General features: G+C 45.1%; 1 protein-coding gene across 5 annotated transcripts in view; it reads right to left on the reverse strand.

Moving 5' to 3' along the window:
* Positions 1-22,500, reverse strand: part of LOC110500892 (VPS10 domain-containing receptor SorCS2) — a 421,840-nt gene that overhangs the window by 300,565 nt on the left and 98,775 nt on the right. For all 5 annotated transcript variants that reach the window (XM_090214886.1, XM_036958237.2, XM_036958238.2 and 2 more), the window contains exon 2: positions 2,780-2,847. In XM_090214886.1, coding sequence (XP_090071012.1) covers positions 2,780-2,847 — 68 coding nt within the window. The remainder of the gene's footprint in view (positions 1-2,779; positions 2,848-22,500) is intronic.

Here is a 22,500-nt window from a genome sequence, read left to right on the forward strand (position 1 = left end):
TAGCAACCATGGCCGTTTTGCATCACAAAGAGAGCCGTTCTCGTGAGAAAAGGGAATGTTTAGGTCTCTTCATCGAGCTCCAGCTGAGGATCCTGGGACAGCCATAACAGATTCAAAGCCCCGGTTATTGGAGCCAGAGACTCAGCATTAAACTCCCATGGCTGACGCCAGAGCTATGGAGGTAGCCCAAACTCCACAGAACACAAAGAAGAACGAACACTGGGAGAGACCAGGGAGAAACCGAGGTCTTAAAAAAAAAAAAAAAATCAATCCCATCAGCCACTTTGAAGCAGTTGGTTTATCCTTAACTTTTTCAACTCTGTCGTATCTGAACATGACCATAAACAGACAGGTTATACACAGAGAGTTGTGTCTGCAGGGGCAAAAGCACATTCACTATTCTAAAGCGTATAATTGACCGGCGCTTTAAATGATCAATATTTAGTCGTCCCCGGCTGTGCCTGAGCGAGATCTGTATCGGATCAGTCACCTTTGATATTCTCTTAGAATGAAATAAAAATGAAGATGATGATATTCTGTGAGAGATCTTCGAGAATTTAGTCATGTGAAAGATAGCCAGTTGGAGCAGCTTGGATCCCTCCCACTCCGTCTCTCCGGAGCCCAGTTCACATAGGATTGTCTCACACCACAAACCCATTATCCGCTCTGGCTTAATCCTGATTGGAAAAATATGGGACCCCCCCCCCCCCCCCCCCTTCAAGCATCCGGGGAAGACTGGGTTCGGGATTGCTGGAATCACCACTGTTGATGTTACTTTAGCTTTCAGATGAGTCATAGGAAGGTACAGAGACCGTTTGGGGACCACATGCCTGGGTTCCTCACAGAGCTTTTTAATCTTAACCAGAACCTCTCTCAAATTTAAGAGAATTGACAAGCAAAACTGAGAAAGTAAAAGAGGGGTAAACAGACAGACAGAAGTACAGGCAGATCTGTCTCATTTCACCTTGCAGTGGTTGATGTAGCCCACACTAAGAAATCATCACCGACTTTCAAGCCAGTCCAAAGGACTCCAAAGGCAAGCCACGTCGGATGACAGGCGTCTAAAACCCACTGACCCAGAAGCCTCACAGAAGTTCCTCTCTCCCGTCTTCTCAGCTAACGTTCCTCCAGAGCGGTGCCTCACATCGCCTGGCGTCTTGATCTACACCACCTGACAGTGAGGTGCCGAGCCCATTAATCTCTCCCATCTTCCCCACCGTTTGATCCCATGCTTGAGGACATCAAAGTGTAGGCTCAAGGACAGTGGAGGTGGCGGTGCAACTGCACAGCCATTCTGGAGCTGACAGGAATCCGACGCCCACACACATAATAACAGCACAACAACACCACGGCGGCCATTTTGGCTCCAGACAAAAACATGCTAATTCTCTTCACCGTTCACGGACAATAATGAAGGGAGGCTAACAACGTGCCAGATTTGTGATTTAAATTACAGTTTGTTTAGATTCTTTCAACTTCTCTTTTTTTTCTCCGACCAGACTGGTTCGTCATGGTGAACCTTAAAAAATTATTCATGAATTACAACAATTAAAACATCAACAGGAGCAGGGTGGGAATAGTATGTGCATTATTCATATGACTGCTAGAGGGAGACAAGCAGTCACAGCTAATGAGCGGCCAGCGTTTTGAAGTGCAGAGGACCCACAGTGAGGAAGAGGGAAGTAATGAAGTACTATTGTGAGACCACAGGAGGGGAGAACAGCTCGTAATAAGGTCCGGAACGAAGCAAATGGAATGGCATCAAACACAGAGGGAACCATGTATTTGATGCCATTCCATCCATTCCATTCCAGCCATTACCACCAGCCCGTCCTCCCCTATTGTGGTGCCATCAACCTCCTGTGCATGAGACACATTTACTGTTTGATGGCTTTCTATTTCTATCATTAGAACCAGGACCCTGCCACTTGAGGACGTATGTTTTAGAATAACAAAATGTATGTGTTAGAGTGATTGGTTCTGAGCTTCTGAGTCTCTGAAACGGAGAACAGTGGAGATGTCACTGCTGACTGGCCAGTTCTACTAAGTAGAAGCTGCACTGGTCTGCCCATCAGGCCGAGTCGTGACCCTGTCTCCCTGGCACCAGACGGTGCCCACTGTCCTGCCCTGTGCCACACTGATTAGCTATCTGTCCAAACAGATGCCCGCTCTCGCACCATGCCACCGACCCACTACCTCTCTTTCCCAGCCCCAGCTGATGTTTTGTCGTTCTTCCAAACTGTTCTGTCCGTACTCAGTGCCAGTGTGTCTTCTGAGAAGCACAGCAATGAGATAAACTGACCCACCACCCTTTAAAGGTGCACTATGCAGAAATTGTTCCGCCATTTCCTGATTGCTAAAACTCTAATAATTTAGTGCTTAATTGCAGTTTATGTGACAAAATAAGCTAGTATAGTGTAGAGAATCATTGTACCATCTAAACCGCTGTGAAATATATTTTCCATTACCAAAAAATATTGTTTTTTCAGCTGTTTAAAGCTGGTGTACAAAACCGAAAGTAAAAAAACACTAAAACAAAACTTAAGAACAGGAAGAATAGAAATAGCGCACATAGATATACCGCTTCTTAGACTTGATTTCAGCGAGAATGACAGATTTATGACTCACATTTCTATGTGAATTTGGTCTGGTTGCCAAAAAAGTTACATATTGCCACTTTAACCTCACAGTGAGTCCCTGTCCTGATAGGTGGACTTGGCTGTGGCACCGATATAACCTGAACAGGTACTATAAAACAAACACAGCCTTTTGATCTTACCTCCAGAGGGAGCTCTCCAGGACCTTGCTGGAGTCGACGTGGTAATACTTGGTCAGGATGAGAATGACCTGAGGAAGACGAAGAGGAGAGAGGAAGAGAGGAGGATGAAGGGTGAGTCTCAACGGTACAATATAAACTGAAACACGTTCACAGATACAGCATGGTAACTATTGCAATAGCAGTATTTGGTTTGATTCAAAATGATTCAAAAATGTATTTTGAAAACTTCTTTCCCTGGGCTGTGGCTGTAATGCTGATGATGAACCGTTTGAGGGAACACAGAGAAACTATTAGCCTGTACAAATAGCTGTCTTGTTTTACACTTTAATTTCAGAAGGAAATGTTTACAGAGTGGTCCTCACGCAAGCCAGATGATGTGTCTTGTTTAACGCTGAATACCACTTCAGGAGGAGCTTCAAATATTAAACCCCTTTAGAGTTTTATTCAAGTACAAGTGCTGAACATTAGGTTTTGTGGGGAAGAAAATCTGCCTTTGATATACAACTCAACAAAGACCTATATCATTCATAGAACCAGAGCATCTTGTCCATCTGTTAATGGAATTTTATCATTCCTATATGTGTTCATTAATCAATTTCATTAAAATCACTCTGTCTGTTTCTGAAAATTTGTAAGACCCTTATTTGCATAAAATAGACAGAGACCAGTCTTATCAAAATTAGATAATAGTATTTATTCTCGGAGCGCGCTGCCATAGAAACACGTACCACAGTTTATATATAAAATATGACGTCATTGGTTATAGAATGAATCTCCTCCTCTCGACCAAGACAAAGCAGGTTCAAAAGTGTATTCCAACCCACTAGCGCACACTTCAGACACACACACTATATCAAGATTAACTTCTGAAGTCTCACCATTATCTATCACTATTTAGCAGACAGTTCCAGATAACGGAAAACCTAGGGAGGCACTCGCTGTCTTATCTAAACGCCCCAGAGTTATAGTTGAGTTGGTTCAAACATAGGTTAATGACCCTATTTGCTTATTTAAAACACACAACACATTCCTCCCCAACCTAGTTGGAATGGTGTTTCTTATGTTTAATTACTCCTTGTTCATGCTACATAATCTCTTCCTTATGAACTAACATTATTAATCAGAAATAACAAAACAGGGTAGAGTTTAATTAGTTATAGTTCTATTTAAATGTAGATATTTTTTAGTCATTATTCATAAAATTCCTAACACCGTCGTACAAAAACATTCACGCACACGTGTGTGTGTGTGTGTGTGTGTGTGTGTGTGTGTGTGTGTGTGCTGGCGTGTGTCCCACTCCTTCATTGTTTTTTCTTATTTTCAGAGAACTCTCCGGTTTTGACAGCAGTGCGGCCTGCTGGGCGTGCGTTGCCATGGCGAGGGATGCCGGAGGTTCAGAGAGCGAGCAGTTAGCCCTTTGGAGGTGTTATTGGCAGGTCGGTGGAGTGAGCTGTTAGGATCCAGGGAAGAACACACTGGGCCTTACTGCCCTGGGCTGGTAGTAGCTGATTGGCCCAGGGCCCTGGCCAGGAGCAGGATCCAGGTAAGAACCCACTGGGCCTTACTGCCCAGGGCTGGTAGTAGCTGATTGGCCCAGGGCCCTGGCCAGGAGCAGGATCCAGGTAAGAACCCACTGGGCCTTACTGCCCAGGGCTGGTAGTAGCTGATTGGCCCAGGGCCCTGGCCAGGAGCAGAGGTCTACAGAAGGCTGTGTTGAAGATGGCAGCTGTCGAGACTTCAGTGTATTTTTATTTTTATTTTTTTTATTTCACCTTTATTTAACCAGGTAGGCTAGTTGAGAACAAGTTCTCATTTGCAACTGCGACCTGGCCAAGATAAAGCATAGCAGTGTGAACAGACAGCACAGAGTTACACAGTCTATATACATTGTGTGCAAAAGGCATGAGGAGGTAGGCGAATAATTACAATTTTGCAGATTAACACTGGAGTGATAAATGATCAGATGGCCATGTACAGGTAGAGATAATGGTGTGCAAAAGAGCAGAAAATAAAATAAATAAAAACAGTATGGGGATGAGGTAGGTAAAAATGGGTGGGCTATTTACCGATAGACTATGTACAGCTGCAGCAATCGGTTAGCTGCTCAGATAGCAGATGTTTGAAGTTGGTGAGGGAGATAAAAGTCTCCAACTTCAGCGATTTTTGCAATTCGTTCCAGTCACAGGCAGCAGAGAACTGGAACGAAAGGCGGCCAAATGAGGTGTTGGCTTTAGGGATGATCAGTGAGATACACCTGCTGGAGCGCGTGTTACAGGTGGGTGACCAGTGAACTGAGATACGGCGGAGCTTTACCTAGCATGGACTTGTAGATGACCTGGAGCCAGTGGGTCTGGCGACGAATATGTAGCGAGGGCCAGCCGACTAGAGCATACAGGTCGCAGTGGTGGGTGGTATAAGGTGCTTTAGTGACAAAACGGATGGCACTGTGATAAACTGCATCCAGTTTGCTGAGTAGAGTGTTGGAAGCAATTTTGTAGATGACATCGCCGAAGTCGAGGATCGGTAGGATAGTTTTACTAGGGTAAGTTTGGCGGCGTGAGTGAAGGAGGCTTTGTTGCGGAATAGAAATCCGACTCTAGATTTGATTTTCGATTGGAGATGTTTGATATGAGTCTGGAAGGAGAGTTTACAGTCTAGCCAGACACCTAGGTACTTATAGATGTCCACATATTCAAGGTCGGAACCATCCAGGGTGGTGATGCTAGTCAGGCGTGCGGGTGCAGGCAGCGAACGGTTGAAAAGCATGCATTTGGTTTTACTAGCGTTTAAGAGCAGTTGGAGGCCACGGATGGAGTGTTGTATGGCATTGAAGCTCGTTTGGAGGTTAGATAGCACAGTGTCCAAGGACGGGACGGAAGTATATAGAATGGTGTCGTCTGCGTAGAGGTGGATCGGGGAATCGCCCGCAGCAAGAGCAACATCATTGATATATACAGAGAAAAGAGTCGGCCCGAGAATTGAACCCTGTGGCACCCCCATAGAAACTGCCAGAGGACCGGACAGCATGCCCTCCGATTTGACACACTGAACTCTGTCTGCAAAGTAGTTGGTTAACCAGGCAAGGCAGTCATCAGAAAAACCGAGGCTACTGAGTCTGCCAATAAGAATATGGTGATTGACAGAGTCAAAAGCCTTGGCAAGGTCGATGAAGACGGCTGCACAGTACTGTCTTTTATCGATGACGGTTATGATATCGTTTAGTACCTTGAGCGTGGCTGAGGTGCACCCGTGACCGGCTCGGAAACCAGATTGCACAGCAGAGAAGGTACGGTGGGATTCGAGATGGTCAGTGACCTGTTTGTTGACTTGGCTTTCGAAGACCTTAGATAGGCAGGGCAGGATGGATATAGGTCTGTAACAGTTTGGGTCCAGGGTGTCTCCCCCTTTGAAGAGGGGGATGACTGCGGCAGCTTTCCAATCGTTGGGGATCTCAGACGATATGAAAGAGAGGTTGAACAGGCTGGTAATAGGGGTTGCGACAATGGCGGCGGATAGTTTCAGAAATAGAGGGTCCAGATTGTCAAGCCCAGCTGATTTGTACGGGTCCAGGTTTTGCAGCTCTTTCAGAACATCTGCTATCTGGATTTGGGTAAAGGAGAACCTGGAGAGGCTTGGGCGAGTAGCTGCGGGGGGGGCGGAGCTGTTGGCCGAGGTTGGAGTAGCCAGGCGGAAGGCATGGCCAGCCGTTGAGAAATGCTTGTTGAAGTTTTCGATAATCATGGATTTATCGGTGGTGACCGTGTTACCTAGCCTCAATGCAGTGGGCAGCTGGGAGGAGGTGCTCATGTTCTCCATGGACTTCACAGTGTCCTATAACTTTTTGGAGTTGGAGCTACAAGATGCAAATTTCTGCCTGAAGAAGCTGGCCTTAGCTTTTCTGACAGACTGCGTGTATTGGTTCCTGACTTCCCTGAACAGTTGCATATCGCGGGGACTATTCGATGCTATTGCAGTCCGCCACAGGATGTTTTTGTGCTGGTCGAGGGCAGTCAGGTCTGGAGTGAACCAAGGGCTATATCTGTTCTTAGTTCTGTATTTTTTGAACGGAGCATGCTTATCTAAAATGGTGAGGAAGTTACTTTTAAAGAATGACCAGGCATCCTCAACTGACGGGATGAGGTCAATGTCCTTCCAGGATACCCGGGCCAGGTCGATTAGAAAGGCCTGCTCACAGAAGTGTTTTAGGGAGCGTTTGACAGTGATGAGGGGTGGTCGTATGAACCACAGTGCAGAGTATAGGTCGTCACGGGTCCAAGAAGTTGGATCCATTCCCGAAATGAACCTGGGGCTTTCTCACCCGGGCCTGATATGCATAAATAAAGAGACCTGTTCCGAATGGTTCCAGCCTAGGTTCCGGCCTAGGTTCCGGCCTAGGTTCCGGCCTAGGTTCCGGCCTAGGTTCCGACCTTTCTAGGGAGTTTTTCCTAGCCACCATGCTTCTACATCGCTTGTTGTTTGGGGTTTTAGACTGGGTTTCTGTACAGCACTTTGTGTAAAAAGGGATTTATAAAGACATTTGATTGAAATTTGATAGATTTTTTCAAGTTGGCTGGATGTTCTTTGGGTGGTGGAGCATTCTTGATATACACAGGAAACTGTTGAGTGTGTAAAAAACAGCAGCGTTGCAGTTCTGGACACAAACCGGTGCGTCTGGCACCTACTACCATACCCTGTTCAAAGGCACTTAAATATTTTATCTTGCCATTCTCCCTCCGAATGGCACACAGACACAATCCATGTCTCAAGGCTTAAAAATAATTCTTTAACCTGTCTCCTCCCCTTCATCTACACTGATTGAAGTGGATTTAACAAGTGACATCAATATTTCTCTAGCTTTCACATGGATTCACTGGGACATGGGACATGTAAAGGGCAGGTGTTCCTAATGTTGTGTACACTCTGTGTATGTTGCTGCTACTGTTTATTTGTCTGTCATTTTATTCCTAGTTATATGTGCATATCTTCCTCAATTACCTCGTACCCCTGCACATTGACTCAGTACTGGAACCCCTTGTATTCAGCCATGTTATCATTACTCATAGACTCAGTACTGGAACCCCTCAGCCCAGTTATCATTACTCATAGACTCAGTGCTGGAACCCCTCAGCCCAGTTATCATTACTCATAGACTCAGTACTGGAACCCCTCAGCCCAGTTATCATTACTCATAGACTCAGTGCTGGAACCCCTCAGCCCAGTTATCATTACTCATAGACTCAGTACTGGAACCCCTCAGCCCAGTTATCATTACTCATAGACTCAGTACTGGAACCCCTCAGCCCAGTTATCATTACTCATAGACTCAGTGCTGGAACCCCTTGTATAGCCCAGTTATCATTACTCATAGACTCAGTACTGGAACCCCTCAGCCCAGTTATCATTACTCATAGACTCAGTACTGGAACCCCTCAGCCCAGTTATCATTACTCATAGACTCAGTACTGGAACCCCTCAGCCCAGTTATCATTACTCATAGACTCAGTGCTGGAACCCCTTGTATAGCCCAGTTATCATTACTCATAGACTCAGTACTGGAACCCCTCAGCCCAGTTATCATTACTCATAGACTCAGTACTGGAACCCCTCAGCCCAGTTATCATTACTCATAGACTCAGTGCTGGAACCCCTCAGCCCAGTTATCATTACTCATAGACTCAGTACTGGAACCCCTCAGCCCAGTTATCATTACTCATAGACTCAGTACTGGAACCCCTCAGCCCAGTTATCATTACTCATAGACTCAGTACTGGAACCCCTCAGCCCAGTTATCATTACTCATAGACTCAGTGCTGGAACCCCTCAGCCCGGTTATCATTACTCATTGTGTATTTAATATTACTTTCATTATTACATGTTTTACTTTTCTATTATTTCTCTATTTTCTCTGCATTGTTGGGAAGGGCCTGTCAGAAAGCATTTCACTGCTAGTCTACACCTGTTCTTTACAAAGCATGTGACTAAATTCAATTTGGTTTGAGATGACTCGTTCATATCCATACAATTTCCATCCATTTTCAGATGAGTTGAACCTTTGACAGCCTGACGCATATTTTAGCCAATTAGAAAAGATTAATCGGTTCTAATTTGGTGTTTGTTCTCTACGGATCAGTCTGGCCAAAGCCTTAGGCCCTCAACAAACTTTAGTGTTGCCCCCTTGTGCCAGGGCAGAGCAATGCAGCTATAGGGATTTTTATTCCAAGAGGACAACAGGCCTCTTTTATGGAGGCTGAGCTACTCTTTAAAGCCCACACTGGGACTCAAGAGAGAGTTACATTATACACATAACCCAGAGTCGGTCGGTCCAAGCTCCACATCTCGGACCGACCACTGAGTGGAACACTAAGTGTACTTCGAGAGTAGCTCCAATCCCCATTCCACAACAGAGAGCCGAGTTCTATCTAAGGCACTCTACAGACTCTCAAGACACTTTGGCTCAAAGCTACTCAAGCTCAAAGTTCCATCCCTGCGGTAGCTTGGGGTTCCAAAGACACTTTGGCTCAAGCTACTCCAGCTCAAAGTTCCATCTCTGCGGTAGCTTGGGGTTCCAAAGACACTTTGGCTCAAAGCTACTCCAGCTCAAAGTTCCATCCCTGCGGTAGCTTGGGGTTCCAAAGACACTTTGGCTCAAAGCTACTCCAGCTCAAAGTTCCATCCCTGCGGTAGCTTGGGGTTCCAAAGACACTTTGGCTCAAGCCCTGCATTAAAGACCAAAATTGGTTAAAGAAAATTGTGATAAATAAAAAATGCTAACAGTTTCATTTAAGGACCAAAATAATTGACAGCTGTGCCATATAGATTGCAAAATAGTTGGGAACAGATTATCGATATACTGATTCCATGGTTTATGAACTGATACACAAAATAACGCCGAAGTTCTTCAATTTAAATTATTAAACAAAATCCTTGGAACCAATAGAATGTAATATATTTGGGGGACACAACCATCCCAGATTTGCAGATTTTACTGCAAAGAGACAGAATCATTAGATCATTTGTTTTGGTACTGCACATATGTAGCTTGTTTTTGGTAGCAGGTTCAGGAATGGATGAGGAATTGCAACATTTACCTGGAGCTAACTCTGCAAATAACACTGATGGGTGACTTGAAAAGTCATAGTCAATTGATCAACAATATAATAATACACTTAGCAAAAATGTTTATCTTTAATTTACAATCTGTAGAAACTATGACAATAGAAAGATTCAGAACTTTTGTGAAACATCACAGCACAGTTGAAAAATATATGGCAAAAATAAATCAAAACTGGATGGTGTTCAGAGATAGATGGAGGGGTTAAGTATAGCTGAAGGATGGGACTGGATGGTGTTCAGAGATAGATGGGAGGGGTTAAGTATAGCTGAAGGATGGGACTGGATGGTGTTCAGAGATAGATGGGAGGGGTTAAGTATAGCTGAAGGATGGGACTGGATGGTGTTCAGAGATAGATGGGAGGGGTTAAGTATAGCTGAAGGATGGGACTGGATGGTGTTCAGAGATAGATGGGAGGGGTTAAGTATAGCTGAAGGATGGGACTGGATGGTGTTCAGAGATAGATGGGAGGGGTTAAGTATAGCTGAAGGATGGGACTGGATGGTGTTCAGAGATAGATGGGAGGGGTTAAGTATAGCTGAAGGATGGGACTGGATGGTGTTCAGAGATAGATGGGAGGGGTTAAGTATAGCTGAAGGATGGGACTGGATGGTGTTCAGAGATAGATGGGAGGGGTTAAGTATAGCTGAAGGATGGGACTGGATGGTGTTCAGAGATAGATGGGAGGGGTTAAGTATAGCTGAAGGATGGGACTGGATGGTGTTCAGTGATAGATGGGAGGGGTTAAGTATAGCTGAAGGATGGGACTGGATGGTGTTCAGAGATAGATGGGAGGGGTTAAGTATAGCTGAAGGATGGGACTGGATGGTGTTCAGAGATAGATGGGAGGGGTTGAGTAGAGCTCAAGGAATGGGACTGGATGGTGTTCAGATATAGATGGGAGGGGTTAAGTATAGCTGAAGGATGGGACTGGATGGTGTTCAGAGATAGATGGGAGGGGTTGAGTAGAGCTCAAGGATGGGACTGGATGGTGTTCAGAGATAGATGGAAGGGGTTGAGTATAGCTGAAGGATGGGACTAAAAACAAACAGAAGACAACTATTGAAAAATATTCTGTGTCTGTAAAATGTATACAGAATGTAAAGTATAAACTGGAAGTAAAAGCTTAAGTGTTATTGTCCATTAGTTTACTCCAATTAGGGTGGTAGGGTTAGGGTTAGGGTTAGGGTTAGGGTTAGGGTGGTAGGGTTAGGGTTAGGGTGGTAGGGTTAGGGTTAGGGTTAGGGTTAGGGTTAGGGTTAGGGTTAGGGTGGTAGGGTTAGGGTTAGGGTTAGGGTTAGGGTGGTAGGGTTAGGGTTAGGGTTAGGGTTAGGGGTTAGGGTTAGGGTTAGGGTTAGGGTGGTAGGGTTAGGGTTAGGGTTAGGGTTAGGGTTAGGGTTAGGGTGGTAGGGTTAGGGTTAGGGTTAGGGGAAAATAATATAGGATTTCAAATAAAATAAAATATATACAGTACATCTACAGTATGTATGAGGGACTGGAAATTATTCAGACAATTACATTAATGGAAGCCACAATCTATCTGCAATATTAAAGCTGAAACAAGCTCCTAAAGATTTACTCAGTTACTGCTGGGAAAGTCTATCCCCACAGATGGGGAATTGGAAAGCAGAGATAATCTGAACTTTTACTCAAAGTCATTGAAGTATGTGAAACCGGGAAGGCTCTTGTGTGACATCCTGCGATGCAGCAAGCGAGCATATCCCTCCGCCCCTTGCCTGGCCGCGTGCTGCCCTACTGTGAATCAGCTAGTGACCGTGGCAACAGACTGTCAGCCTCTGCAAAGCTGTCCCTCTCTATCCACACAGCTCTAATGAGACGCCGAGTAAGACCGAGACCTATCTGACTCTCACCAGCCAGAGACGTAATGAAACACCAACGTTGACTTCATCTGCTATGCTGAACATTTGGACTTTTTGCCAATTATGTTTTTTCAAGTTTTAATTGGCCTGCCCTGGTGAGGGAAGTGAGGAAAGTGGTTTACTGACAAGTTTAGGTGTTGATGGAAGGATGAAAGAGAAGAGTAGTGGAGAAGGTGGAAGACTGGCACAGGAGAGAAGGAAGGATATGTCTAGGTAGAACAGGTAGTTGGTCTCTAGTCAATGTCCTCAACTCTCAATTCAATAAAAAGATAAATAGGAAGATGGGACAACTTAACACGGGAGCTGGTGAGCGACCTCTGAACTCTGAGTGCTGGGATCAAGAGTTCCACCAGGATCAGATTCTAGAAGGCTATAAACGGGGAGAAAGTATCTGGTTGTGCATTTCAGATTTCATTGGTGAAGCATTCCTCTGAAGTGCCCCACTTATACAAGATCTACTATTTCATGTAAAAGAGTTGGGTAGTAAATGAGAGCATGCCTCTGCTAGTGTCGCCCGGGACTGGCACAACCACATGTGTGCCCCTGTTTGCAATAGACAGCCCTGCATAAAAATACAGATTGCTTTGGGCGTTGCACATCAAATAGCATCCCAGAAGCGTCCTGTGAAATATGAAAAAGTAAAGAGAGCTTTTCTGTCTTTCTCTCCACTGGGCCGACAGAGATTCGGGGCATCATTCATCTGCATGTCAACACTCCCCTGGTCTTGTATCTGACCAGCCCATAAAAACGCTGCGCCTTCAGAGAAACCCCACGCCACACAGTCCTATCCCTGTGCCACACAGTCCTATCCCTGTGCCACACAGACCTATCCCTGCGCTACAGAGTCCTATCCCTGCCCTACACAGTCCTATCCCTGTGCCACACAGTCCTATCTCTGTGCTACACAGTTCTATCCCTGTGCCACACAGTCCTATCCCTGTGCCACACAGTCCTATCCCTGTGCTACACAGTCCTATCCCTGTGCCACACAGTCCTATCCCTGTGCCACACAGTCCTATCCCTGTGCCACACTGTCCTATCCCTGTGCCACACAGTCCTATCCCTGTGCCACACAGTCCTATCCCCGTGCCACACAGTCCTATCCCCGTGCTACACAGTCCTATCCCCGTGCCACACAGTCCTATCCCTGTGCCACACAGTCCTATCCCTGTGCCACACAGTCATATCCCTGTGCTACACAGTCCTATCCCTGTGCCACACAGTCCTATCCCTGTGCCACACAGTCCTATCCCTGTGCTACACAGTCCTATCCCTGTGCCACACAGTCCTATCCCTGTGCTACACAGTCCTATCCCTGTGCTACACAGTCCTATCCCTGTGCTACACAGTCCTATCCCTGCCCCACACAGTCCTATCCCTGCACTACACAGTCCTATCCCTGTGCCACACAGTCCTATCCCTGTGCCACACAGTCCTATCCCTGTGCCACACAGTCCTATCCCCGTGCTACACAGTCCTATCCCCGTGCTACACAGTCCTATCCCTGTGCCACACAGTCCTATCCCTGTGCCACACAGTCCTATCCCTGTGCCACACAGTCCTATCCCTGCGCTGCACAGTCCTATCCCTGTGCCACACAGTCCTATCCCTGTGCCACACAGTCCTATCCCTGTGCCACACAGTCCTATCCCTGTGCCACACAGTCCTATCCCTGTGCCACACAGTCCTATCCCTGTGCCACACATTCCTATTACTGTGCCACACAGTCCTATCCCTGCCCCACACAGTCCTATCCCTGCCCCACACAGTTTTATCCTTGTGCTACACAGTCCTATCCCTGCACAGTCCTATCCCTGTGCTACACAGTCCTATCCCTGTGCTACACAGTCCTATCCCTGCCCCACACAGTTCTATCCCTGTGCTACACTGGTTTGAAACTGAGTTTGAGGCTGAGTTCTGCACGAAGGGAAGAAGTGGAGTAGAGAAGTGGAGAAGTGGTGGACAGGGCAAGTCCAAATGCTACCATGAATCACTATGTGGAGGAGGCAGATGGAGCGTTCTGTTGGCGACGACGGGTCTCCCCTCCATGACAAAATTGCTGAATAGTGGAGAAGCTTGATCCCACCGCTTCCACCAACGGGAACTGGCCGGAGCCCGAGAATGCAGCTTGGCAGGCCCCAACTACAACTTATTTTACTGAAAGGGAAAGTTTGGCACATCCGAAAGGTCTTAACAGAGCAGCAGCTTAGAACGATCTTCCTGTTCTTCGGGAACAAGTTAATTATAAATACAAAAAATGAATCGTAACAACTGGAGCCTACATAGATCTGCAAATATGTCAAGACGAGAGAGACAAAGTCTGAGTGGTCATTTTGGAACGAACCATGACGGAAAAGCACGGTGTGGGCATTTTAATGACTGCAAAGTAAGTAAGAGGTCATTTGTGAAGCAATTGACCCTGGAATAGTGTTTTCTTTCAACAAATACATCTCCTATTCACATAAATGTTCTATTCATTAGAGCAGTACAAACACTGGAAACTCCAAGCATTTCACATAAAGAGCTTCATAAAATAAAATGTTTTTGCCACAACGTCCATGCAACCCTTGTGGCAACATTGTCGCAGTCTGATGGTGACCCACTGTGGGAATGTTGTTCGTTAGCCTCGGGATGACATTTACTAGGGAAACATCAACTGGGCAGTCAAGGACCCCTGAATAACAACGCAGAGTTACAAGAGCCCCCAGCGAGCCCTTTACACCAGCGACATCATGAAGTCCAGCTTCACATCACCATCTTGTCTTTTTCTTCTTCCTTGAGACATTCTGCTACACTGGGTGTCTCATTGAGAAGCTATCGTTCAGCTTTAGAAGAGAGAGACGAGAAGAGTTTGGTGAAAGGAAAGGGAATGAACGGAACGAGAGCAGGGATAAAGAGAGAGAGAGAGACGAGAATCGCCAGAGTTGGAGAGAAAGAAGAAGAACGCAGTCATTCATTTTTAAGGCAAAATCTGTGAAAGACAATCACTCTATCAGAGTGTATGACTCCTTGGAGGCGAACACATTTTTCAGAAAACAGACCACACACAGATTCACTTTTCATCACAGTCTGGAAAAAAAGAGGATTCCCGGCCAATTCATATACACACATAGACACACGGATACACACGGACACACACGTAGTAGACACACGGACACACACAGAGACACACGGACACACACGGACACACACGGACACACACGGACACACACAGAGACACACGGACACACACGGACACACGGACACACACAGAGACACACGGACACACATGGACACACACGGACGCACACGGACACACACGGACACACACGTAGACACATGGACACACACATATACACACATATACACACATATACACACATACACACGGACACACACGGACACACACGGACACACATAGAGACACACGGACACACACACATATACACACACAGAGACACACGGACACACACACATACACACACAGAGACACACGGACACACACACATACACACATATACACACGGATACACACGGACACACACATATACACACATATACACACGGATACACACGGACACACACGGGCACACACGTAGACACGCGGACACACACAGGGACACACACGGACACACACATAGACACACGGACACACACGGACACACACGGACACACACAGAGACACACGGACACACACGGACACACACGGACACACACAGAGACACACGGACACAAGCCTATTCTCTTTCATTCTCACATACATTTCAAGTACTCTCCCTCCCTGCCTCCCTCCCTATCTTACAGTTTTTTTTGGATTGCTTTACACACTAAAATTAACATTAGTACACTATAGTAGCCCATATTTGCACAACTATAAGCACATTGTCAACCTCACACTTGTTGCAAAACTCTACACACAGTGATTTGCAAAACACTAAACACACTTAACATACATTACACACAAAAATCTATCATGAAGTCACGTCCTTGCAATACCAAAGCACTGACTGTCAAATTACCACACCGTCCAACCAGTTGGTTCAACACAGTCATCAGGCGTGCAAACACTCGTTTGAAAAAAAACGAAAAGAGTCAGAGAAAGAGTAAGACGAGGAGGACGAGTAGGACGAGGAGGAGGAAGACGAGGAGAACGACGAGGATGAGGAGGACGAGGAGGAGAACGAAGAGGACGAGGAGGAGAACGAGGAGGACGAGGAGGATGAGGAGGAGGAAGGGGAGGAAGAGAAAGAGGAAGAGGAAGACAAGAAGGTGCTCAAAGAGGACCGAATCTGACAAATGAGATCCGCGCAACACTGGTTGACCACGTTGTCAACCACAGCCTGACGCTGAGGGAGGCTGGACTGCGTGTACAGCCAAATCTAAGCCGATATACAGTGGCAAGTGTGATGAGAACATTTAGACTGGAAAATAGGTATTGTAAAAACATCATCATATCAAAAACATCTGCACGGTTTCAGTAACTGCTTACAGTACTGTATTCTATGCACTATCAGCACTTCTGTTACCTTTTCCTGTGAAATTACTGTACTATTGTATACTGGGTTTTTTCTACATAGGATTGAGGGTCAGGGACGACAAGGAGGAAGGCCTCCTATGTTCACAGAACAGCAAGAGAGGGAGATAGTAAACATGGTTTTGGCCAACAATGCTATAACACTCAAGCAGCTCCAAGCTAACATTGTCAATAACCACGCCCTTTTCAACGGTATCCATCAGGTCTCAACATCAACACTGCCACGCATCCTAAACAAATAACATATTCAATTAAAGCAAATTTATCGAGTGCCTTTCGAGCGCAATTCCGAAAGGGTGAAACGACTGCGGCATGATTATGCAGAGGTATGTATTCACTTTAGCAGTGTGATGCTGTCTCATAATATTTTACTGTACTGTATTATGTATACTAGATCTACACTGAACTACACAATTTTGCCTGACACTGTTTTTCTGAAAGTTTTACGAATGGATGGAGAGGAGATCCAGCATGAGTTCATTTACGTAGATGAGGCTGGGTTCAACCTGACGAGAACACGAAGGAGGGGAAGAAACGTCATTGGCCACAGGGCTATAGTCAATGTCCCAGGGCAACGTGGGGGTAATATAACACTCTGTGCAGCCATTACACAGAATAGTGTCCTCCACCGCCATGCCCATATGGGCCCTTACAACACAGCACTCATACTTACATTCTTGGACCAATTGCACAACATAACAGCAGCAAATCAAATCGATCATATGCAATACATTGTTGTCTGGGACAATGTGTCTTTCCACCGCTCTGCTCTGGTTCAGAACACATTTCACCGTCCCATATCTTCCACCATACTCTCCATTCCTCAACCCTATTGAAGAGTTTTTCTCAGCATGGCGGTGGAAGGTATATGATCTCCGTCTCCAGGCTGAGGTACCCCTCATCCAAGCCATGGACGAGGCCTGTGACCAGATGGAGGTAGCAGCAATGCAAGGATGGATTCGTCCTTCAAGACGTTTCTTTCCAAGGTGTCTTGCTAATGACAACATTGCCTGCGATGTTGATGAAATTCTCTGGCCAGATCTAGCTAGGCGAAGAGACAATGTCTAGTTGTTTTTTTTGTAGAACTTACAATATGTAAAGTGACGTTTGGTTACAGTATTATGACTCTCCATGTCAACATTTTGGGCGTGTTGAGAAATAAATGAGTTTCTTCAGTCTGCAACGTTGGTCTTGTGTAGTGTTTGGTGAATTTACATTATATTTGTACTTTGTTGATAGTAGCCTACTCTAATCATAGGGAAGTAGAAGTGTTAAAAGTGTTTTAGGTTTATCACAGCAGAGTGTAACTCGTGTCAACAGAGTATAGTAATGAGAAACGTGTGTGTTTCATATGGTAACAAAGTGTGGTTTTTAAAAAGAAGTGTATAGTTTTTACAAGAGTGTTTAATTTTGCAAAGGATCTGTAGTGTTTTGCTAATTGGGTGTGTGGTTGTGCTAATTGTTTTGAAAACACGGGCCCTGTTTTCAAAACCGTGCTTCAGCAATCAAAAAAAAATGTAATATCTTAGCTAGGTCACAATTACCTCCATTCCTCTCCTTCAATAGCAGTGATAATCAGGGCATTGCCCATTCAGATCTCAGCGTTCGACAACCTCGAGCGGTCATGTCTGTTAGAACACGTTTCTGCACGGACCTCAACCCTCCCTCTGCAGAGCCAGGCACCGGCAGTGACCCATACAAACCCATGCAGACGTTTTAACGGTTGTTTGAGACAGCGACCCCTCATTAAACTGCTCCGGGAGAAAGGGAGATGACTATTACATGGGCCTGTGAGTTCTGCTGGCCCTGCAGTCTAACCAATACAAAGGAATGTCTACTAGACTAACCCTTACACACATGGTAGATTCCATACAGTCAGGCTGAGGTAGTCAGCATTCCACTGGCTGGTTCCCACTATAGTTTATCTGTCTCCTATGCTATAGTATTCTACATTATTCTATAGTATTGTACATTATTCTATAGTATTGTACATTATTCTATGGTATTCTACATTATTCTATAGTATTGTACATTATTCTATAATATTGTACATTATTCTATAGTATTCTACATTATTTTATAGTATTGTACATTATTCTATAGTATTCTAAATTATTCTATAGTATTCTACATTATTTTATAGTATTCTACATTATTCTATAGTATTCTACATTATGCTATAGTATTCTACATTATTCTATAATATTGTACATTATTCTATAATATTGTACATTATTCTATAATATTCTACATTATTCTATAGTATTCTACATTATTCTAGAATATTGTACATTATTCTATAGTATTGTACATTATTCTATAGTATTCTACATTATTCTATAGTATTCTACATTATTCTATAGTATTCTACGTTATTCTATAGTATTGTACATTATTCTATAGTATTCTACATTATTCTATAGTATTCTACATTATTCTATAGTATTGTACATTATTCTATAGTATTGTACATTATTCTATAGTATTCTACATTATTATATAGTATTCTACATTATTCTATAGTATTCTACATTATTCTATAGTATTCTACATTATTCTATAGTATTGTACATTATTCTATAGTATTGTACATTATTCTATAGTATTCTACATTATTCTATAGTATTCTACATTATTCTATAGTATTCTTCTGCTGTCTTTTACTTTTCAATTTTTCTGCTTTTGTCCACCTTTTCTGTTTGTCTGCGTGGTTCAGTCTCCCTCATTGTTTCTGTCTGTCTGTCTGGTTCACTCTCCCTCGTTGTTTCTGTCTGTCTGTCTGGTTCACTCTCCCTCATTGTTTCTGTCTGTCTGCCTCGTTCACTCTCCCTCGTTGTTTCTGTCTGTCTGGTTCACTCTCCCTCATTGTTTCTGTCTGTCTGTCTGGTTCACTCTCCCTCGTTGTTTCTGTCTGTCTGTCTGGTTCACTCTCCCTCATTGTTTCTGTCTGTCTGCCTGGTTCACTCTCCCTCGTTGTTTCTGTCTGTCTGGTTCACTCTCCCTCGTTGTTTCTGTCTGTCTGTCTGGTTCACTCTCCCTCGTTGTTTCTGTCTGTCTGCCTGGTTCACTCTCCCTCGTTGTTTCTGTCTGTCTGTCTGGTTCACTCTACCTCGTTGTTTCTGTCTGTCTGGTTCACTCTCCCTCGTTGTTTCTGTCTGCCTGGTTCACTCGCCCTCGTTGTTTCTGTCTGTCTGCGTGGTTCACTCTCCCTCGTTGTTTCTGTCTGTCTGTCTGGTTCACTCTCCCTCGTTGTTTCTGTCTGTCTGCCTGGTTCACTCTCCCTCGTTGTTTCTGTCTGTCTGTCTGGTTCACTCTCCCTCGTTGTTTCTGTCTGTCTGGTTCACTCTCCCTCGTTGTTTCTGTCTGCCTGGTTCACTCGCCCTCGTTGTTTCTGTCTGTCTGCGTGGTTCACTCTCCCTCGTTGTTTCTGTCTGTCTGTCTGGTTCACTCTACCTCGTTGTTTCTGTCTGTCTGCCTGGTTCACTCTCCCTCGTTGTTTCTGTCTGTCTGTCTGGTTCAGTCTCCCTCGTTGTTTCTGTCTGTCTGTCTGGTTCACTCTCCCTCATTGTTTCTGTCTGTCTGTCTGGTTCACTCTCCCTCGTTGTTTCTGTCTGTCTGCCTGGTTCACTCTCCCTCGTTGTTTCTGTCTGTCTGTCTGGTTCACTCTCCCTCGTTGTTTCTGTCTGTCTGTCTGGTTCACTCTCCCTCGTTGTTTCTGTCTGTCTGTCTGGTTCACTCTCCCTCGTTGTTTCTGTCTGTCTGGTTCACTCTCCCTCGTTGTTTCTGTCTGTCTGTCTGGTTCACTCTCCCTTGTTGTTTCTGTCTGTCTGTCTGGTTCACTCTCCCTCGTTGTTTCTGTCTGTCTGCGTGGTTCACTCTCCCTCGTTGTTTCTGTCTGTCTGTCTGGTTCACTCTCCCTCGTTGTTTCTGTCTGTCTGTCTGGTTCACTCTCCCTCGTTGTTTCTGTCTGTCTGCGTGGTTCACTCTCCCTCGTTGTTTCTGTCTGTCTGTCTGGTTCACTCTCCCTCGTTGTTTCTGTCTGTCTGTCTGGGTCACTCTCCCTCGTTGTTTCTGGGTCTAGGGGTGAAGGTTGGGTGTTGGGTTGAAACCCAGAGGTGATGGGTTCTTGAATGTCCTTACTTGGACAGACAGAGGGGATGAGGGGTGAGGGAAGAGCGCTGGAGATTGAACCAAACCTGGAGGGTCTTGATATTGGGTCGATCAAGTCCTGGCTTGAACTATGACTGCAAAGACTGCAAATCATATCAAATGTTTAATTGTTACGTGCCGAATAAAACAGGTGTAGGAAGAACTTACTGTGAAATGCTTACTCACATAATATGATGCTGGGAGCTAGGTGGTGTACTCATGTTGTATTTATCCTGGAGATTACCTATGTCACCGACAACCTTTGTATTAGTTTGAAACCAAAAAAATCTTTGATCGTTTCAGTTGTGTGAGTCAACAAGGACAAATGGGGACAAAAATAGAGCATATGCTCCCACATGCCCCAAAAATATATATTTGAACACAGGCAATGATGTTTCTGTCACTACCAGATCTTTAGTTCAGCTGCCACACCTCAAACACAATCCTCCCTGATCTGTAGTTCAGCTGCCACACCTCAAACTCAATCTACCCTGATCTGTAAGTCAGCTGTCACACCTCAAACTCAATCTACCCTGATCTGTAGTTCAGCTGCCACACCTCAAACTCAATCTACCCTGATCTGTAGTTCAGCTGCCACACCTCAAACACAATCTACCCTGATCTGTAGTTCAGCTGCGACAACTCAAACACAATCTACCCTGATCATCTCTGTAAGACGACAGTCAGCCAGTCTATCTGAAAGACCACAGAGAGAAGAAAGCAGAGACATGAAAGAGTGGTAGAGGGGGTCGCTCTCTCACTCATTCCATCTGTGACTGACCACAGACCCCCTCCGTTCCTGCATCCAGCCGGGTGGTCAATAAAACCTTTCCAGAACGGAAAAATGAAAGGAGAAAAATAAATAAGAGTAGAAAACAGGTGGGGATTTGGAAGCAGACCGAGAGCTGTGAAGAAGAGGGGTGGAAGCGCCAAGTGTGTGTGTATGTGTGTGTGTGTGTGTGTGCCTATACCAAGACACAACACAACACACTGCCTATACCAAGACACAACACACTGTCTATACCAAGACACAACACACTGCCTATACCAAGACACAACACACTGTCTATACCAAGACACAACGCACTGCCTATACCAAGACACAACACACTGTCTATACCAAGACACAACACACTGTCTATACCAAGACACAACACACTGCCTATACCAAGACACAACACACTGTCTATACCAAGACACAACACACTGTCTATACCAAGACACAACACACTGTCTATACCAAAACACAACACACTGTCTATACCAAGACACAACACACTGCCTATACCAAGACACAACACACTGTCTATACCAAGACACAACACACACACTGTCTATACCAATACACAACACACTGTCTATACCAAGACACAACACACTGCCTATACCAAGACACAACACACTGCCTATACCAAGACACAACACACTGCCTATACCAAGACACAACACACACACTGCCTATACCAAGACACAACACACTGTCTATACCAAGACACAACACACTGCCTATACCAAGACACAACACACACGCTGTCTATACCAAGACACAACACACTGTCTATACCAAGACACAACACACTGTCGATACCAAGACACAACACACTGTCTATACCAGACACAACACACTGTCGATACCAAGACACAACACACTGCCTATACCAAGACACAACACACTGCCTATACCAAGACACAACACACACACTGTCTATACCAAGACACAACACACTGTCTATACCAAGACACAACACACTGCCTATACCAAGACACAACACACTGTCTATACCAAGACACAACACAACACACTACCTATACCAAGACACAACACAACACACTGCCTATACCAAGACACAACACACTGTCTATAACAAGACACAACACAACACACTGCCTATACCAAGACACAACACACTGCCTTTTCCAAGACAAAACACACACCCTGCCTATACCAAGACACAACACACACACTGCCTATACCAAGACACAACACACTGCCTATACCAAGACACAACACACTGCCTTTTCCGAGACAAAACACACACCCTGCCTATACCAAGACACAACCCCCACA

Source organism: Oncorhynchus mykiss, chromosome 21 (genome assembly GCF_057628025.1).
Source record: "Oncorhynchus mykiss isolate SJ-2025 chromosome 21, ASM5762802v1, whole genome shotgun sequence".
NCBI lineage: Eukaryota > Metazoa > Chordata > Actinopteri > Salmoniformes > Salmonidae > Oncorhynchus > Oncorhynchus mykiss.